Raw genomic sequence first — 18,994 nt, forward strand, 5'->3', positions numbered from 1 at the left:
CTTGTGCACTTTTGCTCTCTCAGTCCAAATGACTCTTTAAGGGAGACAGAGCACATACTTCTCTCATTGGCACATCCCACTGGCTACCGTAGGTGGCTCCCTTGCTTGAGTATGCTGGCATTAATGAATCACAGTCTGAGGCCAGGTCCACACTAAAGAAGAAGGTTGAATTAAGATATGCAACTACTGCTATGTTAGGGTATGTCTACACTACCCCACTAGTTCGAACTAGCGGGGTAATGTAGGCATACCGCACTTGCAAATGAAGCCCGGGATTTGAATTTCCCAGGCTTCATTTGCATAAGCGGGGAGCCACCATTTTTAAAACCCCGCTGGTTCGAACCCCGTGCAGCGCAGCTACACGGGGCTCGAACTAGGTAGTTCGAACAAGGATTCCTATTCCGAACTACCGGTGTACGGTAGTACTGGTGTACCGTACACCGGTAGTTCGGAATAGGAATCCTAGTTCGAACTACCTAGTTCGAGCCCCGTGTAGCCGCGCTGCACGGGGTTCGAACCAGCGGGGTTTTAAAAATGGCAGCTCCCCGCTTATGCAAATGAAGCCTGGGAAATTCAAATCCCGGGCTTCATTTGCAAGTGCGGTATGCCTACATTACCCTCCTAGTTCGAACTAGGAGGGTAGTGTAGACATACCCTAAATTATGTAGTTGGAGTCGACATACCTTAATTCGTGTTTCTCCACTGTCCCCAAAACGGGAGGCTGCTGGGAGCAGACGCTTTCGTCAGCTTCCGAGTCAGTTTCTAATGGGCAGTTCACATGAGATATTTACTACTAGTTTACCCTTTCTGAAAAACTCTTGGCTGTGTCTACATTGGCAAGATTTTCGCTTTTGCACAAAATCTTGCCACCTGTCTACACTGGCTGCGAGTACTTGTGCAAGAACACTGACGTTCTAATGTAGGAAATCAGTGCTTCTTGCACAAAAAGCCTGATGCTCCCGCTCAGGGATAAGCCCTCTTGCACAACTGTTCTTGCACAAGAGGCCAGTGTAGACAGGCAACGTTAATTTCTTACGCAAGAAAGCCCGATGGCTAAAATGGCCATCGGAGCTTTCTTGCACAAGAGAGCGTCTACACTGGCATGGATACTTTTGCACAAAAGCACATCTCTTGCGCAAAGGCACATGCCAGTGTAGTCGCTCTCTTGCACAAATACTTTAACGCAAAAACTCTTGCGTTAAAAGTACTTGCGCAAAATCATGCCAGTGTAGACGCAGCCCAAGTGTCCAAACCCAAAAGTACATTATTTCTCTTCTGGCTTCAATTAATTAATTGGTTCTTATAAATAGCCAAACTGGAAATAATAATAAAAGAAATTCTAAAGAAAGTATAATTTAGTATCATTACTTTCCAAATCAAACTGGATATAGTGGTAGTAATAAAAACCTACGCACATTTAGCAACAACTGCAGCTAATTGGACTCATCCCTCTAGATTCTTTAAATCGCTACAAATTTTCCTTCTTCTGTGAGGCAGATAACTGCTCAGATTGCATAAATGTATCCTGTCTCAAGAGTCAGGCCATTTCAGTGTTGAAGAAGAAGTTCCAGTATTCTAACCCACTAAATATAATGTACCTATAATGTGCCATATGTGGTCCTTTGACTTCAGCAGTGCCAAGAAATCCCTAGATATTATAATAGATTATCTCCCCCAGAGGAGGATGAAAATAATTGCAAAATAAAAACAGGTATAAAGTGTACATATCTGAATGAGTTTTAATTAACTGAGGAGTTATGCCTTAGTGATTACTTCTCCACTAAAGTGATGATTTCCTTTCCCTCTTTTCTACATGGTTGTGACTCACATTTAAATACATACTTTTTGAGGAAGGATAAAAGCTAAAGGCATTTTTATAAAAATAACTGCTATCGTCAAACAGAACTAAAATTCACAGTCAATATCAGAAATATTAGAAATGGACAGTAGTACAAAACATAATTTTCAATGTGACTACATTCATACCTTTATGTGTTTATAAAACATTAAAGTAATGGACAATTTTGGGGCATTCACTTTTCCTCTCTTGTGATTAAAAACAATTTTTGACTAATTTAGTAGATATATTTGGTCTGTGTAAGAGCATGTAAAACTTCATGATGCAAAAAACACCTTTGATACCTATAACATAAAATATGCCTCTCTTTTTTTAGGGTACTTTTAAAAACTGATTAGGTATTGTTATTCATTTTTACCATTGGTTGTATATTCCAGCAGCAGCTTCTCCTCAACCTCAAGATCGTACAGAATTAGTGTTGCTTTAACGTTTTCTTTAAAAAATGAAGAAAACAAAGACAGTTTTCAGCTGAACTTTCTTACATATAGAAGTTCTTCCAAACAGCTGTCAGGTCAGCTTGATTCAGAATCAACACCTCTGCTTTGGTAAAAGTTCTACTTTCCCTTAAGTCCTTACCAAAATTCCCACTGATTTAACTTGGAGCAAGACCCAGTTTACTGTGTGCCATACAATTCTAATACCCAGCAAAATCAAATTTTCTGAAGATTGAAAAGAGCATAGCCAGCCAATGCCTTGGTAATTAATTTAATAAAGACTGCAGTAAGTATAAGCGAGGTTAGTTTTTTCTTGCATCACAAAGCATTGCTGTTGTTCTTTCCTGCATAATTCTTTCTTATATTCACCTCTCTGATCCTTTTTTATGGTCACCTACCACTCAGTTAACACCAATCAAGCTACAGAGCACTGTACTGTAGCCATTAGCCTCTCTACATTATATCCTGTCCCTTTTCAGATGGAACTTAATGTCCCTAATTGTGATAATTATGCCACTTACAGTAGCATCATCTCTATAGCCAACACATTCAGTCTTCCAGATCCAAAAGAAACAAAATAACTACAACAAGAAGTGATTAAGAAAATAATAATAATAAACACAAGGTAGCTACTAATAAAATACTTGTTATACCGTCACTCACACACACATTTGGCATGGCTTCCTTGATCTTTCTGATCCTTACTAAGAAAAATGTACTAGATTTTGATCTCATTTATGCTGGTTTGAAACTTTTCTTACTTCTGTTTTACCCCTATTTATGATTACTAGTGGGAGATTAGAATCTGGCTTGAAATCTTTATTTTGATTACAAGTGGCACTTCTGAAATGAGTCTGACCTTCTGTTTTACCTTCTGTCAGAAGCCTTGAGTTACAACAGCAACATTTCAAGTTAAATACCATTACCAATAGCCTGACACTTCATGCTTTCGCATGCTGGGTGGATGGATTGTAAAGCCTTCTACTCTAGGGGAGTGATGCTTCATTTATTTGAAAGAGGTTAGCTACTACTTCAAAATAAGAAAAGCTTCATCTTTGCTAGCTAAGGTACCCAGTAAAACCATATTTAAATAGCATTCCTATGATAACATGGATGGGATTTGCCAACAGGGTGACACATATTTTGAGCACTTGTGGAACATGTCAGAGGCCAGTCCTATCAAGTTTGCTGTGTGATGATTGATCAGCAATCCAGTTTATCAGAGGGGCTGTGCCCATTCATGTGGTTCTGCCAGTGTGTAGTGTTACTGACAGCAGTCGGATACTACAGTCATGAGTCCCAAGTATACACACAGGTAAATACATGGAAACTATTACTGAGTTTAATAATTAGTCTGATCTCAGTATGAAAGATTAAGATGAAAGAATACATTACCTTAAACATCTACTACTAAGGAAAGCAATATGTATTTGTGACTCTTTACCTCAGCAGAGGTTATTAGGCCTGATGTTGGTTAGTACTGAATGTCCAAATCTCCTGGTTAATGTATTACAAAGGCATTTTCTCCCTCTGGATATTCACATCTCAACACCCAGGGCTGGCCCACAACATTTTGGCACCTGAGGTGGGGAACTCAAATAATGCCCCCATACCCTCTTGCTTTGGCCAAAACTTTGAAAGGTCTCAATTCTGCCTTCTTCCTGTTCTATTCCTCTCATGGTACTGCAGAGAGAATACATATGCACCAGCAGCAGACATAATTTTCTACACTCTGGTTCCTAGTGGCGCTCCCCTCACAGTCTGGCACCTGAGGCGTTCGCCTCATGGAAAGGCCAACTCTGTCAACACCAAATGCTGTGAATGACCCACTTCCATCTTGAATTGATTAGCTTTATTAACACAAGCAACTTCTTTCTTGCATATACCCCTTCTTCTGTAACTTCCACTCCAATTCATCTGATGAAGTGGGTTTTGCCTATGAAAGCTTATGCCCTAAAAAATCTGTTAGTCTCTAAGGGCTTGTCTACAATTCAGAGAAGATCGACCCTCTAGAGGTTGATCTTCTAGCATTTGATTTAGCAGGTCTAGTGTAGACCCCAAAATCATATTCTGAGGGCAGCTTCTCCTTCTCCCCTCCCCCAACGTTGTGCACTCCTCATTCTGTGAGGAATAAGGGAAGTTGACTGGAGTGTGTGCTCCCATTGGCCTCCCACTAAATTCACTTCAGATAGGTTACCCAATAGATGTCAGAAGGGGAGAGACATAAGACAGAAGAGAAACATGGACTGAAAAATAAATATTTAAAACTCAAACCTTACAGTCACAAATCACTTCATGTGTCATTTATTAAATCACATGGTTTTGTAAGTGCCTAAATACCTGTTTTTAAGTTCTGATTTACCCACCATTGTCTTGAAACCCTGTGAGCTCATTCTCAACTCTTTTACTAAAACGGTGAATTATGGGGAGGACCATTTTTTTTCTGATTCTCATTCCTAATTTTAGGACCTTTAACAAATGCTTCAGGTCATATGAAAAAAATTAAAGTACTTAGCAATTTACTCTGCTTCTCAGAAACCCATTGAAAGATAGTCATACTCAGCTTTCTTTTTTTTCTGTATTTACTCCTTTCTTTGAACCCTTTTATCTCTGAGTTTGTCTCAGGAAATGGGAGAGTCATATCTACCACTTTCTGTCAATTTCACCCACAATATCTGTGGAAATGACAGCTGAGGCAAGGAGGACTGCAAGAAGGTTTTGTTTATGGCTTTCTTCTCCTTCATATAAGCTAAGTGATTGTGGAACTGTATATAGCCTTCCATCTTTTTTCAGGGGTTCTCTTTACGTCTACAAACTAGCTCACCTAGAATATATTGATTACTTCTGATGGATTACAGCTATATAGGAACTGTTATAAAATTCTTTATACAGGTTCTTTTACCTCACAGCCTTCATTCATTAATATTGATCAGTACTAACTACAAAGCAATTTCAGTCTTGCAATAGTTAGCCTTGCTATAGCAGCTGTGAGAGAAAATGTATTGGAATATTATTGCTTGTGAAAATACATTTTTCTTTGGAACTTTTGAGGGTTTTTTAATTGACTTAACAAAAGTTTGAATAAATGATGTAGATAAAGGTCGGTGAGATTTAGCTTTGAAATAGCTCATTTTCTTCAATATTAAGATACCACAATGCTACGAAGAACCTCAAATAACATACAACACTTTGAACTACAGCTCTAGTTTTCATCAAAGAAGATACATAGTTACATCAGTTGATCTCTTCATTTCCTCCCTGTTCTCTCAGTAGCCATTAAGAGGGAGGCATTTTAGAACTGCATGGATCACTTTTCAGAGCAGCTGAAAAATTGTCTTCTGAATTAATCATCTATCACTTTTCATAATAGTGCCTTTAGGAAGCAAGAAAGCAAAGAGAAAAGCCTCAAGGAAATGTAATGCAACCTCCTTACCCCAGGCACATGATTTAATGTTCATGTTTTGTAGAGACCATTGCCAAGGATGCTGCGTGAAGCATTGTCCACTCACATTACACCTCACTTTAAAAGATGACTGCAACCATACTTGGCTTACATTACACTGGGACAAGATCCTTCACAAGGGATAATGTTTTAATTTCTTATGCTTAAATGCAGTATGCACAAGCACACACATACACACATCTTATTGTCACACGTATCATAGATGAAAATATTATTGTCCGAAATTCTCTGCTGCACTGAGCTTCCATTCAAAAGAACCCAGATTTAGTGGTACAAAAAAGCAAGGCAGAGATCGTGAGGGAGCCAGCTCCATCAGGGCATTTTAGAACTCACACCCAATATACAGAGCGTTATTGGAATACGTAGACAAATCATAAGAATCTGGCCTACTGTGGTTTTAGTAGTATATTGCAGGAGATACTAAAAAATGTTCCTAAATAGTTGTTGTAACTCATATACTCACCAATAGTAAATTAGGAAAATAAAACTCTTCATTTACATACCTCTCCTTCCATGAAATTCTTATGATATTGTAATAAAGGTTTCTCACACACATTTCCCCTCTTCTCAAATGATTATATGTGCTCCATGTGCTAGCAGAAAGCAGGAGTGAAGAATCAGCAAATCTATTTTTTTGGTTTTCCTTTTAAAAACAATTTCTTTCTCATCACCATTACCAAACAAGGAGGAATTCCTGTTTGGTTGGCCTGTACTACAAAAGGGCTGCAGACAACTTCACCAATATAATTAAAAAGATACAACTTCCCTAGTGTGAACATAAGAACATAAGAATGGCCGTACTGGATCAGACCAAAGGTCCATCTAGCCCAGTAGCCTGCCTGCTGACAGTGGCCAGTGCCAGGTGCCCCAGAGGGGGTAGACTGAAGACAGTGATCAAGCGATTTCTCTCCTGCCATCCTTCTCTGACAAACAGAGGCCAGGGACACCATTTCTATCCCCTGGCTAATAGCCTTTTATGGACCTAACCGCCATGAAATTATCTAGCTTCTCTTTAAACTCTGGTATAGTCCTAGCCTTCACAGCCTCCTCTGGCAAGGAGTTCCACGGGTTGACTACATGCTGTGTGAAGAAGAACTTTCTTATATTAGTTTTAAACCTGATACCCATTAACTTCATTTGGTGTCCTCTAGTTCTTCTATTATGGGAACTAATAAATAACTTTTCTTTATTCTCCCTCTCCACACCACTCATGATTTTATATACCTCTATCATATCCCCCCCTTAGTCTCCTCTCTTCTAAACTGAAAAGTTCCAGTTGCTTTAACCTCTCTTCATATGGGATCCATTCCAAACCCCTAATCCTTTTAGTTGCCCTTTTCTGAACCCTTTCTAAGGCCAAAATATCTTTTTTGAGGTGAGGAGACCACATCTGTACACAGTATTCAAGATATGGGCGTACCATAGTTTTATACAGGGGCAGTAAGATATTCTGGGTCTTATTTTCTATCCCTTTCTTAATAATTCCTAGCATCCTATTTGCCTTTTTGACCGCCGCTGCACACTGTGTGGAAGTTTCAGAGAACTATCTACGATTACTCCAAGATCTGTTTCCTGATTTGTCATAGCCAAATTAGCCTCAGTGTGGACACAGTGATGCCAATATAAATATGCCTCTACCTGTTTATGTGGGAATAAGTTATACTGATACTAGCATCTTTTTGATGATATAACTGTGTCCACACTAGGAATTGCACAGATATAACTATTTCATTTTTTTAAAAATCACATCCATGACCAACAATAATACCAGCAGAGGTGGGCAATAATTTTCACAGGGGGGCACTCTTATGAATTTTGGTTAGTCATCAGGAGCCAGCTCCAGGCCTTTTGAAGGGAAGGGGTCAGATTATGTGTGTGTGTGTGGCACAGTGACTGGGAAAGGGTATGTGGCAGAGCCTAGGTGTGTGGCAAAGACTAGGGGTATGTCTGCACTGCCACCCTAGTTCAAACTAGGGTGGCTAATGTAGGCATTCGAACTTGCAAATGAAGCCTGGGATTTAAATATCCCGGGCTTCATTTGCATGTTCCCAGGCGCCGCCATTTTTAAATGCCCCATAGTCCAGACTAACTGCCCACGGTTATACGTGGCACGGACTAGGTAGTTCAAATTAAAGCTCCTAATTCATAGACTCATAGACTTTAAGGTCAGCAGAGACCATTATGATCAACTAGTCTGACCCCCTGCACAATGCAGGCAACAGAATCTTACCCACCCACTACTCACCTATATCTCAGATATTGAAGTCCTCAAACGATGGTTTAAAAAACCCAAGATACAGAGAATCCTCCCGCAAGTGATCCGTGCCCCATGCTACAGAGGAAGGCAAAAAACCTCCAGGGTCTCTGCCAATCCACCCTGGAGGAAAATTCCTTCCCTACCCCAAATATGGCGATCAGCTGAACCCTGAGCATGTGGGCAAGACTCACCAACCAGACACCCAGAAAAAAATTCTGTATAGTAACTCCTATCTTCCCACCATTGGCCTATTTACCACTGATAGTGAAAGGTCAATTAATTGCCAAGATCATGTTATCTCGTCAAACCATCCCCTTCATAAACCCATCTAGCTTAATCTTGAAGCCAGATAGGTCTTTTGCTCCCACTACTTCCCTTGGAAGGCTGTTCCAGAACTTCACTCCTCTGATGGTTAGAAACCTTTGCCTAATTTCGGTCTAAACTTCCTAATAGCCAGCTTATATCCATTTGTTCTTGTGTCCACATTGGTATTGATCTTAAATAATTCCTCTCCCTCCCTGGCATTTATCCCTCTAATATATTTAAAGAGTGCAATCATATCTCCCCTCAGCCTTCTTTTGGTTAAGGTAAACAAGCCAAGTTCCTTGAGTCTCCTTTCATAAGACAGGTTTTCCATTCCTCGGGTCATCCTAGTGGCCCTTCTTTGTACCTGTCCCAGTTTGAATTCATCCTTCTTAAACATGGGAGACCAGAACTGCATACAGTATTCCAAATGGGGTCTCACCCATGCCTTGTATAATGGCACTAACACCTCCTTATCCCTACTGGAAATACCTCGCCTAATGCATCCCAACACCGTATTAGCCTTTTTCACGGCCATGTCACATTGGTGGCTCATAGTCATCCTGTGATCAACCAGGACTCCGAGGTCCTTCTCCTCTTCTGTTACTTCCAACTGATGTGTCCTCAGCTTATAACTAAAATTCTTGTTATTAATCCCTAAATGCATAACCTTACACTTCTCACTATTAAATTGCATCCTATTACTAGTACTCCAATTTACAAGATCATCCAGATCTTCCTGTATGATATCCCGAGCTAAATTGGCAATACCTCCCAACTTTGTGTCATCCGCAAACTTTATTAGCACACTCCCACTTTTAGTGCCAAGGTCAGTAATAAAAAGATTAAATAACAATGGTCCCAAAACTGACCCCTGAGGAATTTCGCTAGTAACCTCTCTCCAGCCTGACAATTCACCTTTCAATATGACCTGCTGTAGTCTCCCCTTTAACCAGTTCCTTATCCACCTCTCAATTTTCATATTGATCCCCATCTTTTCCAATATAACCAATAATTCCCCATGTGGTACTGTATCAAATGCCTTACTGAAATCGAGGTAGATTATATCCACTGCATTTCCTTTATCTAAAAAAATCTGTTACTTTCTCAAAGAAGGAGATCAGGTTGGTTTGGCACGATCTACCTTTTGTAAAACCATGTTGTAATTTGTCCCAATTGCCATTAACCTCAATGTCCCTAACTACTTTCTCCTTCAAAATTTTTTCCAAGACCTTGCATACTACAGATGTCAAACTACCAGGTCTGTAGTTACCCAGGTCACTTTTTTTTCCCTTTTTTAAAAATAGAAATTATATTAGCAATTCTCCACTCAAATGGTACAACCCTTGAGTTTAAAGAGTCATTAAAAAATTTTGCTAATGGACTTGCAATTTCATGTGCCAGTTCCTTTAATATTCTTGGATGAAGATTATCTGGGCCCCCCGATTTACTCCCATTAAGATGTTCGAGTTTGGCTTCTATCTCGGATTTGGTAATATCTACCTCCATATCCTTATTCCCATTTGTTATGTTGCCATTATCCCTAAACTCTTCATTAGCCTCATTAAAGACTGAATCAAAGCATTTGTTTAGATATTGGGCCGTGCCTAGATTATCCTTAACCTCCACTCCGTCCTCAGTGATTAGCAGTCCCACTTCCTCTTTTTTTGTTTTCTTCTTATTTATATGGCTATAAAATCTTTTACTATTGGTTTTAATTCCCTTTGCAAGGTCCAACTCTACATGACTTTTAGCCTTTCCTGCTTTGTCCCTACATACTCGAACCTCAATAAGGTAGCTTTCTTTGCTGATCCCTCCCGTCTTCCACTCCTTATATGCTTTCTGCTTTTTCTTAATCACCTCTCTGAGATGCTTGCTCATCCAACTTGGTCTAAAACACCTACCTATACATTTTTGCCTCTTTCTTGGGATACAGGCTTCTGATAGCTTCTGCAACGTTAACTTAAAATAATCCCAGGCCTCCTCCACTTTGAAATCCATAACTTCTTTAGTCCAATCCACTTCCCTAACTAATTTCCTTAATTTATTAAAATTAGCCCTTTTGAAATAAAAAACCCAAGCCTTAGATTTATTTTTGTTTATCCTTCCATTTAGTTTGAACTGAATTAGCTCATGATCGCTCGAGCCAAGCTTGTCCCCTACAACCATTTCTTCTATGAGGTCCTCACTACTCACCAAAACCAAATCTAAAATGGCTTCCCCCCTTGTTGGTTCAACAACTACTTGATGAAGGAATTCATCAGCTATCACATCTAGGAAAATCTGAGCCCTATTATTATTACCAGTATTTCTTCTCCAGTCTATATCTGGAAAGTTGAAGTCTCCCATGATTATACAGTTTCCATTAGTATTTATTTCTTAAAAACATTAAAGAGGTCTCTATCCATATCCAAATTAGATCCTGGTGGTCTATAGCTCACCCCAAGCACTATCCCCGGGGAGGATCTAATAGTTTTCTTCCCCAATGTGATTTTTGCCCAGACAGACTCTGTCTTCTCCATTCCTTCACTTTTTAATTCTTTGCAATCTACCTCATTATTGATATACAATGCTACTCCACTACCTTTTCCTTTATTTCTGTCTTTCCTAAACAGCACATACCCTTCAATACCTGTACTCCAGTCATGCCTAGTATTCCACCATGTTTCTGTTATTCCTATAATATCTGGTTTCACTTCCTGGACCAGTAGCTCTAGTTCTTCCATTTTGTTACTTAAGCGCCTCGCATTGGTGTACAAACATCTTAATTTTTGCTGTTTGGCCTCGCTCACATTCTTTACCCCATTTGGAATGGACCTTGTACTTCCAATATGACCTATTAGACTAGTATCCACTCTGCCCTTCCTCCTTATGTCCATTTTCCTACACCTGGCTATATCCTTTCTTACTTTGTTTTCCTCCCCCTCAATGCTAAAATCCAGCGTAGAGATTACCTGGACATCTCCCAACCGTCTCCCCCAAATTCCTAGTTTAAAGCTCTCTTAATCAGTTGTGCCAGTGTCCATCCTAGAAGTCTGTTTCCTTCCCTACTTAGGTGAAGTCCATCCTGAGAGAACAGTCTTCTGTCCGTGAATGCCTCCCAGTGGCCATACATCCTAAAGCCCTCCTTATAATACCACTGTCTGAGCCACCTACTGAGTATCATAATCCTATCACACTTTTGTTGCCCTTCTCTAGGAACAGGCAGAATCCTACTGAAGATCACCTGAGCCTCGATTTCCTTAAACGTCTTCCCCAGCCTGGCATAGTCTCCCTTGATTCGTTCCAGCGAGAATCTAGCCATATCATTTGTTCCTACATGAAGGATGATCAATGGATTCTTTCCCGCTCCCTTTAGGATCCTCTTCAACCTTAGTTCCACATCCCGTATCTTAGCACCTGGCAAACAGCACACCCTTCTGTTCTGTGGATGAGCTCTGTTTCCTGGCCTGTCTATTCTTCTCAATAAGGAGTCCCCAAACACGTAGACCTGCCTTTTCCTGGTGACAGAGCGATTCTGTGGTCTATCCCTTGTTTCCTCTGGCTGTAAGTTCTTTCCATTCCTATCTTCCCTTGTAATCTTCTTCAACCCATCCTGTGTCCTTCTGGTGCTCATTATTGGTGTTGTCTCCATCGACTCCTCCCCTTTATGTATGAGATTAGCCACTCTTCTCTTCTTCCTTGCCTTTACACTTTCAGTGGCCACCTGCTATATCCCTTCTCCATTCTCCAACTCCGCATACCTGTTCTTGAGCTCTATTTCTCCTTCACTGGCCCATCTTTTCCTCTGCCTGGTTCTCATAGTCACATGCTTCCACTGTCCATTTTCTTCGCCCAGCAGTCCCCCCTCAGAGGCCTTTTTTCCTGCTTCAGTCTGCATGTCTAAGATTTCCCTTCAGCCACCTCATGCCTTTGCTCCATCATCTGCTTGAACTCCCTTTTAAACTCGACCAGAGTTTCCACCTGCATCTCCAATCCTCGGATCTTTTCTTCCATCAGTTCTATTAGGCGGCACTTCATGCAAACAAAACTCCTTTCAGGTACCCCCTCCAGAATCATATACACACCACAGCTGCCACATCCACTCATTCTCATTGGCTACGTCTACACTGGCCCCTCTTCCGGAAGGGGCATGTAAATTTCACGAGTCGTCGTAGGGAAATCCGCGGGGGATTTAAATATCCCCCGCGGCATTTAAATAAAAATGTCCGCCGCTTTTTTCCGGCTTTTAAAAAAGCCGGAAAAGAGCGTCTAGACTGGCCCCGATCCTCCGGAAAAAGTGCCCTTTTCCGGAGGGTCTTATTCAGTAGGAAAAAGACCCTCCAGAAAAGGGCACTTTTTCCGGAGGATCGGGGCCAGTCTAGACGCTCTTTTCCGGCTTTTTTAAAAGCCGGAAAAAAGCGGCGGACATTTTTATTTAAATGCCGCGGGGGATATTTAAATCCCCCGCGGATTTCCCTACGACGACTCGTGAAATTTACATGCCCCTTCCGCAAGAGGGGCCAGTGTAGACGTAGCCATTGTGTCTTCCACTGCTTGGGTCATAGCCACTGCTATCTCTGTGTTAATCAGCCTTCTCACCTAAATCCTGTTAGTCTGGCAAACACAAAAACAAACCAAAACACCCCCCATGGCAAAAAACAAACCCTAAACGAGTCCCACAATCCAAACTACTCCCCTTACAAACTCCCACTCAAACTCCCCTGTATACCGCTCTGTTTGCTGGCTCTTGTGCCGCTGCTGCTGTCTGTGCTGCTGCCTGACTAGAAGGCTACCTTTATAGGACCCCTAATCAGTGAAGCCCCACCCCCTAATCAGGGCTCAGCTTCTCTCCCAGCACTCCGCCCCTACAAGCCTCTATACATACAAACAATACAAATACAAAACCAAATACAAACTTCTCCTCCAACAGAATTCCCACTCAAACTTCCCTGTTTACAGCTCTGTTTGCTGGCTCCTGTGCCGCTGCTGCTGTCTGAGGTTTAATGGTAATTCGAAATCTCAAGGAGATTTAACATCCTGCAAGGAGGTTTAATGGTAGTTCGAATTAGGAGCTTTAATTCGAACTCTCTAGTCCGTGCCGTGTGTAGCCGCAGGCAGTTAGTCTGGACTATGGGGCATTTAAAAATGGTGGAATATGCAAATGAAGTCCGGGATATTTAAATCCCAGGCTTCATTTGCAAGTTCGAATGCCTACATTAGCCACCCTAGTTCGAACCAGGGTGGCAGTGTAGACATACCCCAAGTGTGTGGGTGTGTGACAGAGAGTATGTGTGCTGGCTGCTGCTTGGTAAATTTCTGAGAAACACCAATAGACGGGGAAGGCACAGCCTTCCCAAACTGCTAGCCTGGCCCCAAGCACATTCTGCCCCCTGAACACCTGCTGTAGGCATCCTGAGGGTGTAGCGTTAATGCCCCCAGTGGTCCTGGCCAGGGAGGCTGGAGCCACGTGCTGCCTGCCCAGGGGCACCATTTTAGATTTTGGTGGAGGGAGCTGACCTGTGCATGCCATGATCGGGGGAGAGAAAAGAGTGAGAGCATGGGGGAGGTGGACTGAGGACAGAGGCTTCAACAATGTTACTGAGCATACTTAGTACAACCCAAGCACCAAATGGAGAGGGGAAACCAACCCTATCCTCCCTCCCTTCCCCTCCGTCCCCTCTCCCCCACACACACAATCATCTCTATCCAGGGGCTACCAAGGTACTGGAAAACTGTACTTTTTTTGGCAGACAACTTAGCAGCTAGTCGACAGGAGTCCTGTATCTAACTCCTATATAAAAGAAAGAAAATTAAATAAATATTAGACCTACTTAGCTCTAACACTAACATATTCTGACATCTCGTGGCAAGTCACTTAAGGGACACTGGTTAGCCTTAAAATTCATATTGTATATTCTTCCTTTCTTACTAACTCTGTGGAGAGATAGACACCGTCAGGACTCTTTGGCTCTATCTCAGCTCTGAAAGAGGAGTGGGGCCTAGTGGATTACAACAAAGGGGAAGATACATTTCAGCTCTATATAAGAAAATCAGAATGGCCATACTGGGTCAGACCAAAGGTCTTCTATCCCTGTATCCTGTCTTCCAACAGTGGCCAATTCCTAGTGCTTTGGAAGGAACAAACAGAAGAGGCAATCATCATGATCCACCCCCTGTCGCCCATTCCCAGCTTCTGGCAAACAGAAGCTAGGAGCACTATCCCTGCCCATTCTGGCTAGTAGCCATTGATGGACCTATCCCTCTTGAACTTTTGTTCTTATTGGAACCCTGTTAAAGTTTGGTCCTTTCCAACATCTCCTGGCAAAGAGTTCCACAAGTTGATTGTGAAAAAAATAATGTATTTTGTTTGTTTTAAATCTGCTGCCTATAAATTTGAGTTAGATTCTTGTGTTATGTTAGTGAAAGAATAAATAACATTTCCTTACTCTATTTTTCCACACCATTCATGATTTTCTAGACATCTAACCTATCCCCCCACCCTTTAGTCATTTCTTTTCCAAGCTGAAAAGTCCCAATTTTTTAATCTCTCCTCATATAGAAGTTGTTTCTCACGCCTAATAATTTCTATTGCCCTTTCTGTACCTTTTCCAAATACAAAACATCTTTTTTTAGATGAGGTGACCAGATCTGCAGATAGTATTCAAGATGTTGGCATACAATGACTTTATGTAAAGGCAACATGGTATTTCATTTAATTATCTATTCTTTTCCTAATGCTTCCCAATATTCTGTTAGCTGTTTCAGTTTTTAGGTTGCCACTACACTTTGAACAGATGTTTTCAAGGAACTATCCACAAGGATTCCAAAATCTCTTTCTTGAGTGGTAACAGCTATTTTGTACCTATGGTTAGGATGGGATTTTTCCTTGTGCATTACTTTGTACTTATCAACACTGAATTCCATCTGCCCTTGTATTGCCGAATTACCCAGTTTTGTGAAATCCCTTTGTAGTTCTTTGCAGTCAACTTTGGATTAGTGCCTGTTCACCCCTTTTTAAGAACATCTGTAAATTTAACGCAGTAATCCAAATGCAAATCCCAGCAGCACACTTATTCCTACTCTTTATCCCTCTTTTTTAAATGGAGTACTCAGCAATGTTTTCATGATGATCTAATCATCCTTCAATTACTGGAGTGCCCAGCGTTTTGTTATTCTTAATCATCTGCCTCTCTTTTTATGACAAACTCCCTGCCCCAAAGGCAAAGCTGCAAGCAGCTCAAACTCTGCTGCATTTAAGAATGGCCCCTGGAATCAGAACATGCAGCTTTCAGCAGACCTCAAAAATGAAATCCAGGGGTTCCAACCTCGAGAGGGGGGCCACTGCATAATGGTGGTCCAGGCTGGAGATGCTGGGGCACATGCACCCACCTGCTCTCCTCCCCTCCCGTGGTGCTGGTAGGTGCACATAGCTCTCTGCCTAGCCTCCGAGATGGGGAGTGGGGCCTCAGCAGAAGAGGTGGGGATGGAGGCTACCCCAGCCTTACCTTCATCGTCCGCTGTCTCTTTAAGACAGTGAACTCTACCCTGCTCTGTTTTCTCCCTCCTTCCTTGAGAGAGTGAGTATGTGTGTGTGTGTTTGTGTGTGCACATGTCTGTGAGAGAGAGAGAGCGAGTGCGAGCTGGCTGCTGCAGAAATCTTAGAAACAAGTGCACTTCCTCTTAAGACAGGGCACTCATCTCAGTCATTCGCCGTACTTCAGACTGGAGCAGCTCCACTGTGTGACTTGCTCTCCCTGACCCCTGCTCTGCAGAGGTGAGGTACAGGGGCAGGGGGACACCCTGACTTCAGCACTCTCCTCTTCCCTTCCTGCCACACAGCTACCTAGAGGAAGATCCTGGAAGCAGTTCAGCTGCAGGATAGAACAGGGAGGGAGAGGAAGGACAGCTGAACACATACTACCTGTACACTCTGCTAATCAGGAGAGCAGGCCAGGTAGAAATGCTAGGCAGGCCGAACTTTGCCCATCCCTTGTCTACACCACAGCTAATATATTTCCTGCATTATATTTTGTTCCTGAGAAATATAATAAAACCCCAGTATATCATTGGATAGCAGTGTTCAAGGTGTGTAACTTGAAATGGGATCAGAAGGGAAGAGGTGAAGACCTTAACCTGAATTTGGATTATATTTGTACCGATGTAAATCAGGAGTAACTCTATTAAAGCAAATGAACTTACGCCAATGGTTCAAACACAGAATTGGGCACTTCATAAAAGGAATTTCCTATCTTTCCCCCCTCAAATCCCTAAAACTCCAGCCAGTTTACTGTAGTTCCTAAGGGGAAGAAAGTAGTTTTTTATAAGAATTTTTATGAGCCTTCTTGAAGTAATTTCTGGAAGGGCTGATTATTGTGCTCAAAGAGGGGGATTGAATTCTCTCACCAGCAGGAAAGTCAACCAATCTTTTCTTTAGTTTGAAAGCAGAATTTTAACAAGATGATTTCATAAGCACATCATGCTCCCTTTCATGGTGACTAAATTCAGCAGGGTTTAACTTCAACCCTTTTAGGAGGTGATTTTTGCTACTGTTTCTAGGCATTTGAAAGTGCCTCCGGAGACTGCTTTTCCATTGATTATATATTGTCTTTTTTGTCCAATGAGTTATATATTCTAGCAACTGCTCTCACATAATTAGAGCCCTGCAAATCCACAGTTATCTGCTTTACTTGGATGCAGATATCTGCAGTTCATTTTGAGGCTATGGATGCAGATGTGGACACACATTTTGTATCTAGAACCCTGCGAATTTGCATATATCTGCTTTGTATTCACCAGTATCTGCATCCACAGATGCCTGATCTGATATCTATGGCTCAGTTTTTGCAAATATAGATGCGGATGCAGATACAAATGTTGTATCCACACAGGGCTCTTCATCTGCATTGTTGAAAGACTAGCTAACTTTGTATTTCTATTTTTTTATTTGCAAAACATAATAACCAGTGCGTTACATTGGCATAGCATCATTGAAGTCAACAGATCCATGTCAATTCACACCTGCTGAGTCTTTGGACTAATGCTCACCTGCTAACTGGGGTGTGTAATTGCTGGGCCATGGAGTGATGAGAACGTGCATGCCATGCCCCTTGTGAGTTTGAGGGATCTAAAGCTGCTACTACTTTCCTCTCCTCTTTCCTCACAGGGAGAGAAAGAATTAACTCTAACAGGGTGCAAGGCCACAGCCTGTTACAACCACTTCTACTGCCGTTGAATGACTGGGATCAGGGCAGGCTGACAGAGGCAGTGGGGATGAAGGCAAAATTATTTCTGCCAAATGCTGGCTTGTTGCTAGTTTGTCTTTGTTTCAGCTTAAGCAGATCATCACACATTCTGTATTAGAAATGTTTCTGAAAATATTTTAAAGTGTTACTGATATTCTCTTTTTGTATTCTGCTGCCTATATAATGCACAGTCAGAAAAACATATAAGTACTGCATTTACAAATACCTTTAGAATGACCTAAAATAGCTTTGTTGTGCATAAAAATGTTTTGACATTTAAGTCCCATATCTTAGGACTTTTTAGATGTGACTCCTGTAGGTTGGAATGGAAAAAGGAAATCTCCTCTTTCCATTGGACTAAAGCTCACACGTCTACTCCTGATAGCTTTTGAGATCAGTCCTTAAGCCCCATACTGCATGTTGCCCACCTGAGACAACAGGGTGGGTAATTTTGGAGGCAGAATTCTGTGTTAGTGAAGAAAGTTTTTTGGTGGGTAGATTTCATGAAATAAATCAGTGACTGTTCAGAATAGCTAGAACTGAGTACCAGTTTAAGTGCCACAAAGAGGCTAGAAGTAGCTGTTTGGTATAGGAAAGCTATTTCTTAGTCACCTTTACTCTCCTTCCCTATCAGTGGTGGCGAGTATATGCCCCATGTAATTTATTTTTTTGAATGTGATTCCCATTGGAAAGAAAGGGCACAAAGGATCATGCCAAATATAAAAATAAAATTTTGTTATTCAAGTTGTTAAGGGAATTATTAAGGTCTGTTGATACATGTGTGTCCCAATAGATATTCATTCCCCTGAAAAAATAATTCTGCATTGAAAGCTCTTTGCTCTCATCATGCCAGCTACATAGAACAATAAAAAGCTATTTTATAAAGATTATATAAAGAGTGTGAGATTGACATGCTTTGTCACATTTGGTTTCTCCTTTCCAACAGTGGGATGGAGTAGGACCTCTCCCGGACTGTGCAGAACCACCAAAAGGAATCCAGATGCTGTGGCACCCTTCAATAGTCAAACCCTACCTCACACTTCTCTCTGAGTGCTCAAATCCAGACACATTGGAAGGAGCGGCAGGTGCACTGCAGAACTTGGCTGCAGGAAGCTGGAAGGTATGGACTACTACTCAGAACTTTTTAAACTCTAGTGGTATGTCTACACTATGGGATAAGGTCAAATTAAGATATGCAATTTCAGCTATGTTAATTGCATAGCTGAAGTTGAAGTAGCTTGACTCAACTTTTGGTGCTGTCCACACTGCAGGAAGCACATTCTCCCTTTGACTTCCTCTACTCCTCGTAGAAGCTGGGTTACCTACATCGATGGGAGCACCCTTCTCAGTTCAAATTAGCATATCTTCACTGGACCAATAATTTGAACTTTGAAAAATCGACAGTGGCAGCTTAGTTCTTCTCTGTAGTGTACACATACCCTAAGAAGCCCACAT

At 41.5% G+C, this 18,994-nt stretch overlaps 1 protein-coding gene across 8 annotated transcripts in view; it reads left to right on the forward strand.

Moving 5' to 3' along the window:
- The window catches only part of CTNND2 (catenin delta 2), a 1,073,049-nt gene that overhangs the window by 919,375 nt on the left and 134,680 nt on the right, over window positions 1-18,994 (forward strand). For all 8 annotated transcript variants that reach the window (XM_006120137.4, XM_006120139.4, XM_075921468.1 and 5 more), the window contains one exon: window positions 18,486-18,659. In XM_006120137.4, coding sequence (XP_006120199.1) covers window positions 18,486-18,659 — 174 coding nt within the window. The remainder of the gene's footprint in view (window positions 1-18,485; window positions 18,660-18,994) is intronic.

The sequence above is a fragment of the Pelodiscus sinensis genome, chromosome 2 (assembly GCF_049634645.1).
Source record: "Pelodiscus sinensis isolate JC-2024 chromosome 2, ASM4963464v1, whole genome shotgun sequence".
Lineage (NCBI taxonomy): Eukaryota > Metazoa > Chordata > Testudines > Trionychidae > Pelodiscus > Pelodiscus sinensis.